At 42.7% G+C, this 13,862-nt stretch overlaps 1 protein-coding gene across 3 annotated transcripts in view; it reads right to left on the bottom strand.

Moving 5' to 3' along the window:
- Nucleotides 1-13,862, bottom strand: part of Nipal2 (NIPA like domain containing 2) — a 90,667-nt gene that overhangs the window by 14,797 nt on the left and 62,008 nt on the right. For all 3 annotated transcript variants that reach the window (XM_042264842.2, XM_076555925.1, XM_076555923.1), the window contains one exon: nucleotides 5,840-5,936. In XM_042264842.2, coding sequence (XP_042120776.2) covers nucleotides 5,840-5,936 — 97 coding nt within the window. The remainder of the gene's footprint in view (nucleotides 1-5,839; nucleotides 5,937-13,862) is intronic.

The raw sequence follows: 13,862 nt of genomic DNA, 5'->3' as shown, positions 1-13,862 counted from the left end.
AAAAGGAATATATATACAGTTATATAAACAAATAGATAGTTTTTAAAATAAAGTCTTTAAAGAGACAATAAAGGTAATATAAAAAATAAACCACATAAAGATGGCTATCACACAGAGAATCTGGATTATGTTCTCTTTCATATTCGTAACTGAAGAAAAACATTTGATTGTAAAAGCTGTTGAGTTATGCAAAAATGTATATTTTAAAGGTACCTTGACTTCAAAATTTAGATGTAAGGATATGTTGCTTTGGAAAGGAGGCGCTGCTTTTGTATCTACAGAAAGCCAGAGGCTATGGATTTGTTCCAGATTAAGATACATCAGGATTGACCAGCCAAGACGCCCTGAAAGGTCTCCAATGACACCATGGCCCAGATGATCCAACATCCAGATCAAATTCAAGGCAAGTGGCTCAGATGATACACCCTCATGGACTACTCCATGATCCTAAAATTTTCTTTGTGTCCCCATAAGATACAGCAACCCCCTCCAGAAGGAAGTAGTAAGAGAAGCTATGCCCAAATTCCCAAATATGCCAAGCTGGCTTTGGAGATTGAATTGGCTCATTCCTTCTCTAAAGTCAGGCATAGTGCTAAAATAAATAAATAAATAAATAAATAAATAAATAAATTTAAAAAAAAAAAAAAAAAGGTTAAGAGATGTTTGTGTCCCAAATCAGAAGAGCCCTCTGGTGTGGGACAGAGAAAAACCAATATTTTTATTTAAAACAGGTTGATTATAAATACAATCTCTTTATAAAGAAGAAAAGGGGATATGATATAGATATGATAGAATAAAAGGATAAATTGCTGAACCTATTTTAAAGAGCAACAACTTGTTTAAAATGTTTTACATTGGTATAGATTTTAGTTTATGTTCAAAATGTTTTACATTGGTATAGATTTTAGTCTATTGATACAAGTTTAAACTTAATTTTGTTATTCTGTATATATATGTATATATATATTTCTATTCTTGAGATATTATGTTTATATAACTCATTAGATTGTAAAGGATAATTAAGAAATACAGGTTAATAATTAGTCTTCTATGATAGTCAAACTTGTAACATGTTAGTTAAGTTTTCTAGATATACATAGATATATTTCAGATAGATAACAAGAAGCCTGCCATGGCCATACAGTTTATAAGTAATATAAGTGTCTGTGTGTTTATTTTATAAGTGGACTATAGGACTGCCGGGGCTTGGCGGGACCCAGAGAGACAACTCTCCGGCTACACACCCCTATACCCCATAAGTTTATATAGCTATACATTGTCAATTTATAATTAAAGTCTCTAAAATTAGAGGGCATTTGAGGGGTAGTTTGGAAACCTAGTACAGTAGAAGCTTCCTAAAACATATACATATATGAAAGTGATCGCCAAGTAATGGGGGAGACAGAGCCCCAACTGTCCGTCTCCTCTCATCAAATGAAGTTTCCAGTCTTGGGATTGGGTTACACCTAATGGAGTTTTTGGCCAAAGGGGTTCCATAGGAACCCCCAAACAACCCAGGATGTTACCAAGACTTAGGTTGCTCTCCACAAGTGACAGCTCCCTATTGCTGAGGACAACACCTCCACAGCTCACTGAACATGGAGAAGCTGAGCTGGTGCCTGCATGGAGCCTTCACTCCTTCCTTCTAGATCTTTGGCACAGGAAGGTACTCTGTACATTACCAAAAGAAATGTAAACACAAGTCAGCCACAAACCCTCTGATCTACAATAGTGTCCTGCCTGACACAAAGCTTGTGGGAGTGACCGATCAATATCGGATTTGACTTAAGGCCCACTCCAGAGATGGCATCGATACCCAATGCTGCTTGGGTGACTAAGAACCTGAGAATAGATAGCCTGGGAACACAGGGCGAACCCAAATGCTACTGGTCTAAAATAAAAGTAGCAATAAAAATGACACCTAATGCCATTCTGTTCTACTCATAGATCAGTGCCTTGCTCCTCAGAGAAGCTTCCTCCTGCAGCAGATGGGAACAAATACAGAGACACACAGCCAGTCACTATGCAGAGAATGAGAGACTTTGGAACATTCAGCCCTAAATGGAGGTCTCCATCTAATTCCTCCCCTCAGGGCTCAGAGAACCCTGTGGAAGAAGAGGCAGAAAGAGTGTGAGTGTCAGAGGGGATGGAGGACCCCCAGAAAGCAAGGCCCCCTAAGCCAACATGATCAGAACACATTTGAACTCATAGCGACTGAGGAAGCATGCGCAGGGCTGACATGGGTCTGCCTTCCAGTTCAGTGCTTTCATGGGATTCCTGCATGGGTGGGTGACGGAGTCTCTCTTTCTCGTGCCTTCCCTGGGGCTCTTTTCCTTCTGTTGGTTTTGTCCAATTCTGATGGGTTGGGTTTTGTATTATCTTATTATATTTTACTTTATTACATCTTATTTTATTATTATCCCTTAGAAGTCTGTTGGTTTTCTAATGAGAGACAGAAAGGGAGTGAATCCAGATGTGAAGGGAGGTGGGGAGGAACTGGGAGGAGCAGAGGGAGGGGAAACTGTAATCAGGATGTATTGTATGAGGAAAAAATAAAACCTATTTTCAATAAATGGAAAAAAGATTTAAAAAAGTGTGTGTGTGTGTGTGTGTGTGTGTGTGTGTGTGTGTGTGTTTAAATGATGTCACCAGATACAGCAATGATGTCACCAGATTGGAAGCCCTTTTGCTCTGCCTTTCCATTTCTTGTGTTTTTTCTTATTTTTGAGATAGGGTCTCATGTAGCTCATATTAGCCTCAAGCTCAAGTATATAGATGATTCTGTGTGCTTTTTTTTGTTTTTTAATTTTAATTGTATAGGTATGGGTATTTTGTCCCACTTGCGTGCCGATGCATGGAAAGGCAAAGGAAGGCATCAGACTCCCTGAAAATGGAGCTACATGGCTGTGAGCCATCTGTAAGTTAAAAATCAGGCCGAGAACATTAAAGGTGACAAGTAGAGGCATTCTGAGAAGAAGAGTCACATCTATCTGGGCAAGGTGATACACACCTTTACTCCTAGCACTTGGGAGGCAAGTGGATTTGATGTCAGCTTGGAGTACATAATGAGTTCTAAAACAGCCAGGACTGCATAGTGAGATCCTGTCTAGAAGAAGGAGGAGGTCCATCAAATCCAGGTCCTCTGGAAGAGCAGCAAGTGTTCTTAACCACTGAGCCATCTCTCCAGCCCTTCACGTGTGTTTCAAATCATACAACACTATACATTTTCAACTCTTCCCATGATTCTCATAACTACTTTTGTTCTTGTAAAAGTCACTAGTGACTAGCAATAATTTTCTATGATCATAGTATTAATCAACAATTGTAGGTTTTTTGTTTTTTGGTATTTCGAGACAGGGTTTCTCTGTGTAGCTTTGCACCTTTCCTGGAACTCACTTGGTAGCCCAGGCTGACCTCGAACTCACAGAAATCCACCTAGCTCTGCCTCCCGAGTGCTGGGATTAAAGGCGTGTGCCACCACCGCCCGGCAATTGTAGGTTTTAATATTAAGTATTTTCACAATGATCTTGAATATATATGCTGCAATTCAATCTGGGTTTGCCCTTTGTGTAGTTCAATATAAGAGGGTCTGTGGTGGTATTGTGTTCCCCAAAATATTGTGTACCCTAATAAACTTATCTGGGGTCAGAGACAGAACAGCCACAATATTAAACATAGAAGTTAGGCAGTGGTAGCACAAGCCTTTAATCCTAGCATTCCAGAGGCAGAAATCCATGTGTTCAAGGATACAGCCAAGCATGGTGACTCACGTCTTTAATCCCAGAAAGCAAGCCTTTAATCCCAGGGAGTGATGGTAGAAAGCAGAAAGGTATATAAGAGGTGAGGACCAGGAACTAGCAGCATTTGGCTGGTTAAGTTTTTAGCTGGTTAAGCTTCAGGCTTTCGAGCAGCAGTTCAGCTGAGAGCCATTGGGATGAGGACACAGAAGCTTCCAGTCTGAGGAAACAAGACCAGCTGAGGATCCGGCCAGGTGAGGTTAGCTGTGACTTGTTCTGGTTCTCTGATCTTTCAGTTCACCCCAATACCTGACTCAGGTTTGATTTTATTAATAAGAACTTCTAAGATTCCTGCTACAAGGGTCCAGTTCAACGCTAAGTAATCAGAGCTTCTATCTCAATGCATTTGTATATCTCTTTTTATGTTCCATAAGCAGAGAGAAGTCTCCTACACCTCTTACCTTTCTATTAGTGTAGATTTCTGAGATTTTCCCATAGCATATTCAACATGAGGCACCATTGGACTAGACTCTCTTCTTCCTCCTCTTTCTTCTTCTTCTTCCCACCCCTCCTCTTCCTCCTTCTTCTAGACAGGGTCTCACTATGCAGTCCTGGCTGTTTTAGAACTCATTATGTACTCCAAGCTGGCCTCAAATCCACTTGCCTCCCAAGTGCTAGGATTAAAGGTGTGCATCACCTTGCCCAGATAGATGTGACTCTTCTTCTCAGAATGCCTCTACTTGTCACCTTTAATGTTCTCTGCCTGATTTTTAACTTAGTAAAACATGATGCCTATTTCTTCTACTTTAGGCATAAGTTACACAGTTCTAGGTAAAGTATATATGTATATACGTTCAAAACATTTCACATCTAGCCAGGCTGATCAGAGAGGGAGCTGGTCCTGAAGGAGGCCCTTGCCCTAGTACCGGGTGCTGATCATGGCAGGTGTAGAGACCTGAGAAGGAGGGGGCTTTGGAAGGACTCATTCTAGAAGATAGTGGGTATGTGTGTGGCTATTTAAGCAACTCACACAGAGTTGTATTCATGCACATGGACTGAATCCAATTCAGAACCATTTTGAAAATTAAACCGTGAGTTTCTCTGAAGTCCAATTTGAAAATCTTTCTTTTAAAAAACTGGTTTCATTTACATTTATGTTTGCAACTTGATCTTAATTCTGTTATGCTCCTATTTCAACGTTCCTTTTTATTTTCAATATTTTTCTATATGGTACACATTTTTTTCTTTTCTTGATTGCTTTTGAAATAAATACAAAGTCCCCCCTCTGTTTCCAGCAGATGGTGTTTTATGTAGGGGATATTTGTTTCCAAAAATAAGTGTCATAAACACAAATGCTCCAGTGCAGAGGAGCAAGCCAACTAACTGATGAGGTAGAAAGATGGGAGCCCAGCATCTCACTAAATGGGGTGGGGTGCACCTACTCCAGTGACGTCAGTACAGTCTATTAAGTTTGGTCCATCTTACAGCAAAGGGGGTGGGGTTAAAGGCAGAGTTCTAAATAAAGTATTAAGAGAAATTACTCAGTATGGGCTGTGAGCTATCTTAATGTTGGCATATAAGTGTATGAGAAAATCAGGAGAGATGGGAGATGAAAGGGTCTGAGAAAAAGTACATAGAATACAGTTGGTTATCTAAGCTTCAGGTTTCAACCTTTCCAGGAGCCACTGGGACAAAAAGTAAACAAAGAATGAAAGAAAAAAGAATCATGCTTATGCTTCATGTTATCCACATTTAAGTTAAGAATATAAACAGGATAGATCTTGTGAAGCAAGTTGACCCAAATTGAGTACATTAGTTTCTTCCTTTCAATATTTCCAATTATTCTCTTAAAAAACATTCAGATTCTCAGGGAGAGAAAAAAAATTAGCAACAGATAAAAAATTTAAATGTATTTGAAAAAGAATTAAATATGTATAGATTGAGAAATGATATGCAAACTATAGTTTGTATAATTTGGACTTTCTTTTTGAGGGTCAGAGGTAGAAAACAGAAACTGAGAAAGGATAACATGCCCAGGTACTTTCCTTCAGCCTCCTGACTTCGCACAGTGAAGAGACTCAGAACACGAAGCAGGTCCTTACCAAGGAGTGCCACCAGGGTGAGCAGGATCACAATGTGCTTCATTCCTTTTCTTTTATGGAAATACAGAAGGATGCAGAAAACTAGGATTTCTAAAATCTAAAAATGAAACAGATTAAGAAAAAAAAAAAAAAGAGTGAGTTCCTCTATATATCCCACAAGATGCCCAAAACATCTGCTTGGATTTGCCATGGTTCTCATGAGGTTCCCAGGGCTGACTGTAAATTCAGGGCAGCACCAAGACCCTCAGTCACCCAAAGAGCTCGAATACTACCTACCTACCAGTGATGCCAAGCCAAGCTCTCCAGGTTCGGCTCCCCTGCCAGTCTTCTTTACCCAACTGTTTTCCATCCCTGTGTGCGCTGAGCAGACGTGCTGTGCTAAACTGGACAATCCCTTAACTTGAGTCCTCACTTCCTGCCAGGCCCCTTTGTAGCCATGCCCACTGCAGGGGCTCCAGCTGCACCCCCTTTATCCTCGGCTGTCTCCTGGCAAAGCTGCAGCCATCTTCCACTTTGCCTGACTCTACCTTGGCCTTTCAACATTCTACCATTTGGCAATCCAGAATTATTTAAAGTTTTGGATTAAGGAAATGTGGTACATTAACACAACCATATTTTACTTAGCTATAAAGGACATGCAGGAAAATGGGTGGAATTCATATTACATTAAGTGGAATGAGTAAATCAAACTCAGAAAAAAAAAAAAGAAACAACTGTGCATGAGATTCACACAGATTGATACTGGGAGTGAAAATATAAATTAGATCAAGCTATTCTTTTGCTTGAATTCTTATGGCTTTCCATCTCTTGTATATTAAACAAATTTTCTCCTGGGTAACAATGTTTAGCTTCTGCCACAGACCTCATAGATGGTCCAGTCTGTGCCAGCCATGGCCTCTGTTCTCTTACTCCCCCTTGTCCTCTCTTCATCCTTCCCCCCCTCCTCCGCTCACTCCAGCGCAGCTGGACAACACTTTCATAGGCTCACAGATCAGGAAGGTTGAGAACCACTGCTCTAGGTCTTCGTTATTATCCAATCTTCACAACAGTTCCTTCCACTCATTCACTCTCAGCCGAAAGGTCACCTCCTCCGAGGTTTCCCGATGGCTTGATGTCTAAGAGCCACCCCGTCCCCTGCCACACCCTGGCTTCAGGTTGCTGTGGCCTGTTTATCATCGTCCAGCGTGTTTCTTGCTCTGTTTCTTCTCTGTCTTCCCAACTAGGGAGAGACCAAGTCAGTTCAACGAAAACAGGAACTTTATCTGTTGTTTGACACTCTGTGTTCAGTACACAGTTGGTCACTCAATGAGTATTTATGGAATTCACAAATCTATTTCAAACAGCTTGCCTGCCAAGCAGACTTAATATCCAATAAAGTGAAAGTCTAAAATTTTGCTGTGTTTAAGAAAAGCCTTAGTATCATTTTCAACTCTCAGTGTTTGGGGTTTTTTACATTTAAATTTTTGCCACCCCTAAGAAACCTGAAACTCCTACAGTTATTTTTGGTAAAGAGGTGGTACTCTGCAGTGAAATCATAACTATGAAGATTTGCTTTTTAGACAAATAATTGTTTTTTCTTTAACAATCACTGAATTAAGGACTTCACTATTTCCAGAATTGAGTTTTACTTATAGAGCTTTCTCTAAATAATGTAAATTTCTGTTTGGGCTCTAGATCCTGCCATTGGCTAGATCTCTCTCAATTAGGAAGTTTTCCATGTAATATGGAAGATTAAATTATCCTTTCAACCTTTCCCTGGTAAACAATACCAGTTATTATCACTTTTCTGTATAAGACATATTTGCAAGGCTGTTAACTATGATGCCCTACAAAAGCTGTCCAAGTGCTCCCTATGCCTTCCCTCCACGTGCTCCCTATGCCTTCTCTCCAAGTGTTCCCTATGCCTTCCCTCCAAGTGCTCCCTATGTCTTCCCTCCAAGTGCTCCCTATGCCTTCCCTCCAAGTGCTCCCTATGTCTTCCCTCCAAGTGCTCCCTATGCCTTCCCTCCAAGTGCTCCCTATGCCCTCCCTCCACGTGCTCCCTATGCCTTCCCTCCATGTGCTCCCTATGCCTTCCCTCCACGTGCTCCCTATGCCTTCCCTCCATATGTTCCCTATGCCTTCCCTCCACGTGCTCCCTATGCCCTCCCTCCCCGTGCTCCCTATGCCTTCCCTCCAAGTGCTCCCTATGCCCTCCCTCCCCGTGCTCCCTATGCCTTCCCTCCAAGTGCTCGCTATGCCCTCCCTCCCCGTGCTCCCTATGCCTTCCCTCCAAGTGCTCCCCATGCCCTCCCTCCACGTGCTCCTTATGCCCTCCCTCCACGTGCTCCCTATGCCTTCCCTCCAGAGGTCCCTACTCCTTCTCTAGAGCTGCCCTTGTGACACTGGGTGCCTCAGTCTCCTTCCACAGTTAACAGGAAGACCTTCTTGGCCCAGTGTTCCTCAGTGTAGACATCCAGTTCTCACGGATGGAGCTGTAGCACTGGATTCGTTACCAGGGGATGGAGAGCCCTCCCTCATGAGCACAGCATGGAACATCTGCTTCATGCCCACTCCAAATTTTGGTGAGGCAGGATATAGATAGTTGTAGTTAGTTCTAAAAATCATGTAGAAATTTCTCCTGCTCAAATCCCATCTCTGAGGCTTCAGATAAATAAAACATCACTTCTTATTATCCAAAGAATGACTACAGTGGCACTGGGTTCCACCTTGTGTCAAGAGGTCACACAGCTCCCAGGGATAGAATATTCAAGCAGTGTGAACGATGTCCATTCTCTTCTACACTTCTCTCTGAAATACTCAGACAGCTGTGGCTGGGTTCCCACACCCCGTGGAGAAGCCACATTGCTGACTAGCTTTTGTGAGTCCAGTGTCCAGCGCTCTCAGGGCTCTTCTTATATCAACTTACCAACCCTTCCAACCACCTTAGGAGACAGGTGCTGTATGGATGTCTGTTCTACCTGTGACCCTGGGGTACAGGCCCCTGAGATGTAGCAGCTAACTCTTCTGTCTATAACCTTGAAGCACCTGCCCCGGGTGTGGTTTCGGGGCTACCCTTAAGACCTGAGATGCACGTATGCTGCTCTCTTTTCTTGCCCGTGGGTGGTGTGGACTGACTCGGGCGGCAGAACATTGTGGGACAGTACCCCAGCCTTCCAGGACCCTGTGCTGACTCTCCTGTCTAGTGAGTTCTTTCCTAATAAATTCCTTTTACCCTTCAAGCAGACTCCAGTGGAGTTCTCGCTATAAGGCACTATGATTATCTTCATTTTTTGGGTGAGGAAACTTGTGTATGTGGGGCATGTTAAAGAATACTGCCCCCGCCGGGCGGTGGTGGCGCACGCCTTTAATCCCAGCACTCGGGAGGCAGAGCCAGGCGGATCTCTGTGAGTTCGAGGCCAGCCTGGTCTACCAAGTGAGTTCCAGGAAAGGCGCAAAGCTACACAGAGAAACCCTGTCTCGAAAAACCAAAAAAAAAAAAAAAAAAAAAGAATACTGCCCCCGAATGCAGAATGACACCACCCCACCCAAAGAGGCCCATGTCCTAAAGTCCCAGGACATTTGTTTACATTATGCATAGTGTATTGGAGCTCTGCAGCTGTGGTCAAGGTTATGGACCTGAAATGGGAGATGGTCCTGGACGAGTCAAGCATGTGAGTTCCTGGAAGCAGAAGCCACTGTAGTCAGAGAGACTGGCAATCCACGCAAGACAGAGCCAAGCACTGCTGAGAACCCATAGGAGCTGGCAAGTGACAGATTCCTCCCTGGAGGCACCTTGATTCTTGTCAGGGTCCAGTACGGCAATTCATTTCCATTGTTTAAAGCTGCTGAGTGTGACAATTTGTTATGGAATTCATAGAAAACTGATCCAGGTTTTGGTTCCTGAAGTCTTTTCCAAGGAATTGTCTTCAAGATAAATTTTCTGAGTTGGTGGGGTGGTTTGAATAGGAATGGCCCTAATAGACTCATGTGTTGGAATGCTTGACCCATAGGAAGTGTCACTATTAGGAGGTGTGGCCTTGCTGGAGTAGGTGTGGCCTTGTTGGAGGAAGTGTGTTACTGTGGGGGTGGGTTTTGAGGTCTTCTATGCTCGAGCTGTGCCCAGTGTGGCACATAGTCTCTGTCTGCTGCCTGTGGATTAAGATGTAGGACCCTCAGATCTTTCTCCAGCACCATGTCTGCCTGTATGCTGTCATGCTTCTTACCATGACAACAATGGACTGGACCTCTGAACTGTAAGCCAGCCCCAATTAGATGATTTCCTTTATAAGAGTTGCTGAGGCCATGGGGTCTCTTCACAGCAATAGAAACTCTAACCAAGACAGCTGGTTTTGGAGTTCCTTTTCTCCTCCTTCCCTCCTTTTCTCCCTCCCTCTCCATAACCCTGGCTACCCCAGGACTCATTATGTAGACCAGGCTGGCCTTGAACTCACAGAGATCCACCTGCCTCTGCCTCCAAGTGCTGGGATTAAAGGCATGCGCCACCATGTCTGGCACTTGGGGTTTTGTAATTTGTTCTTGAATCTAATTCAATTAATGGCACTAGATATCCTGTTTTGGTAATGTGGGGTCAATGGTAGTCTAGGAGATGACATGTCAAAACAGATGAATTTCACCAATCTGAGTTTATCTCCTATTTCTCTTTTTAAAAAAGACTTACTTTCATTTTAATCTCTTTCTCCCCCCGCTCTGTGTGTGTGTGTGTATGTACACTTGAGTGTGGGTGTTCATGGAGGTCAGAAGAGGGCGCTGGATCCCTTGGAACTGGAATTACAGGTGGTTGTTTAGTAAGCTGATGTGGGTGCTAGGAACTGAAGTCCTTTGCAAGAGCAGTACATGCTCAAAACCACTGAGTCATCTTTCCAGCCCCACCCTTTTTCTTTCTTGAAAGCTGAGTCATTCAAATGACTTTTTCTGTCTCACAGAACTAGTGTCTGTCAAGGTTCTCTGTAGACATTTTGATCCTTGGTCGTCAATTGCGCTGATCCTGCATAGGCAGTTCAGTGAAGTGTTGGAGGGTGCCCTCCAGAGAAAGACAGCCTTGGTCTTTCAGAAAGTCAGAAAGTTCTGACTTTCTGAATTGTATTTATTGACTTTGGCCAAGTTATTAGACCTCTCTCTGTGTCTCGGTCTCCTCTTCTGGGAGGTGAAGGAGACAATGGCGCCCCCTCAGGACTGCTGCATAGGTGACGTGCAGAATGAGGCTGCAGCTGTGCACAGGCTTTGCCTGCTCCGTAAGAGCCCTCTACTCTGCATGCCCTGCTGCAGGCACATGGTGCTGTTCATCTAGGCAATGAAGCAAAGGGATCTCACAGAAGAGATGTTTAATAAAAACACAGTTTTCCCCTCCAGGTTCACAGCACAGATGGTGGGTGCTGAATCGGCTTTGTCAGAACTGCAGACTTAATAATCAGCATTGGGGCATAGAATTACTTCAAATGATAGGTTTGGCCCCTGCCACTGCTGATTTGAGGAAAGAAAATGAGCACTGTGTAGATTATCATGTGAAGGATTTTATGCTCAGAACAGAGGTTTCAATTTGAGTAGTTTATTGGAAAGTCTGGGTGGGCAAAGCAGCCGCCACCAAGGCTGCCAAGGAGCGTGGTGTAATTGAGGCTTAGACTGCACCTCCCGTGTGGCTGCAAAGAACACATTAACAGGTGTGCTGTCCAAGGGACGGCTCTAAAGCCCTTGGTCAGGCAGGACACATGGGACTAAGGAAACTTAAACTCATCCCCTTCCTTAAGGGCACTATCTGAACCCACAGACACAGACGATGGGTTCCTCAGAGGGACTGTGTTATGTAGTGTCTTTCCAAACTACTCTGACCTTGAGACCTCATTCAGCCTCGACTTTTGGCAGTTTTCAGTGAAGAGAACTACTCCTCGGCGGCAGATGGTCTTGGAAAGGTTGAGCCAGTGGGTGAGCAGACTGATGGTCCCCGCCGCCGCCGCCGCCAGCAGACACCAGACTTCTCAAATCCCTTTCTGCACAAGAACACCAAGCAGGGGACAGGCTCCTGGCCTTGTTGTGGTGAGGCTCCCACTTAACAGAGAACTGGAGATAACACAGGCATCCATGGCCCATGTGATTACATACATGTAGGGTAAGAGATGAGCTGGTCTGGCATATAACTTTACAATTCCTTGTGGAAAATGCAAAACTGATTAAGACTTTTGAATATCTTTATTTATTTAATATGTTGGTCTGATCAGTTCTGAAAAGCAATTCAGATGCTGTAATTATATTTGATATAATACAGAAACGATGAACGGCTTGTCAAAAACTAGTCTTCTGGGGTGATGCTGAGACAGGGTCTTTCTATGTGTCCCAGCCTGGCCCTGAACGTGTGGTCCTTCTACCTGTCCTTCCCGAGAGCTGTGATTACAGGCATGTGCCACCATACCCAGCTCAAAGAATAGTCTTAATGTAATTATGACCTTTGTAAAAACTAAACAAAAAAACATAACTGAAAAAAAAAACCACCAAATCTGCTACATCTGAAAATTGAACTTCGATTATCTACATGTTCAACAGATTTAACCCAAATTTCAGCTCAAAGATCTTGGCATGGGACCCATCACTCCTAGAGGTCTTAGTAATGCGGTTAAAAGTGGATTTGATTCCAAACTAATATAAAACTGGTCCATCCCTCTAATGGCAACAGTGCTCCTCAACTGTAACTTACTAAAGACTTATTTTATGCTATGTTATAAATATCTAAAAGTAGTTAAACTTTTCTGTGTGGAATTTATTTTGAAATCGCTTTCATTATTATAATATGGTTTTCAGAAGTAGAAGTCTCTCCTAGGATGATAAACTACTTTCCTCTCTATTACCTAGGTTACAGTACACACTACAGCACACTACACTACACTACAGCACACTGCACTATACTATACACTATACTACAGCACACTACACTACTCTATACTACATATTATACTACACTACACTACTCTATACTATGCTATACTACACATTATACTACACCACACTACTCTATACTATGCTATATTACACTATACTACATTATACTACACTGTTATACTACACTACACTACACTACTCTATACTACGCTATATTACACTACACTGTACTATACTACACTATACTATGTTGAATGGGTAAGTCAATAAATGAATTTAAGAGTTAGCTTTGAGAACACTTAGGTATGAGGGTGTGGGGATGAGGGGTGAAACTGGGAGGAGTTGGGGAGGATTGGGGAACATGGTCAAAATACATTGTATGCATGTATGCAATTCTCAGAGATTAAAAATATTATATAAAACAGTTAGCTTTAGAAAAATAGCAGAATGTAATTAAACTTGGAGTATTTTGTCCATCTGTAAGGTTTAATAAAAGTTCATGGACTGGGATACTTCTCAGTAGTGGAATTCTTGCCTAGGGAGTGCTAACTAAGCCTGGTTTCAATCCTCAGTACCATGAAGGAAAAAAAGAAAAGTAAAGATTTAAAAAGGCAGTTTTGTCCTTTTCAGATGTATTCTCTGGAACTAAAAACAATACGAGATACATCATCATTAAACCATGCAGTTTATTCCAGGAAAGGAGGCTTGATGCATCTTTAATCTCCCGAGGACCAACTCAGGCTGTTCGTTTTCTGGCCATAGGCTATGTCACTTTCTGTTACTGGATGAAGCATTTGTTTTGCCTGCAGGCAGAGAGTGTAATGTGTTGGTCAGATTTCAAGCCTGCACTACCATGAAATATTTAATAAAGATTAAAGAACAGAAGTAAATCAGAGATTAAAGCTCCTTCTAGTGCTTAGAGGTGATTGATGAAAGCTGTGGTAGTTAAAAGACTCTGATGATGGACAAGTAAGAAAGTGAGTGGGGTGGAGTGGAGGCAGAGTATGAAGGACCCCAGGAAGGCTAACTTGAGTTGGGAAGCCCAATGCCCAGCACTAAGGGCAAGAGCTAAGGAAGAGCTGGGAAGTGACGGCCAGCACAGAAGTGAAGTCCATGATAATAGGAGCCTGGCTAGCAACAAATCACAAACAAG

This window comes from Peromyscus maniculatus, chromosome 20 (assembly GCF_049852395.1).
Source record: "Peromyscus maniculatus bairdii isolate BWxNUB_F1_BW_parent chromosome 20, HU_Pman_BW_mat_3.1, whole genome shotgun sequence".
Taxonomy (NCBI): domain Eukaryota; kingdom Metazoa; phylum Chordata; class Mammalia; order Rodentia; family Cricetidae; genus Peromyscus; species Peromyscus maniculatus.
This window is presented reverse-complemented; position numbering and strand designations above follow the sequence as displayed.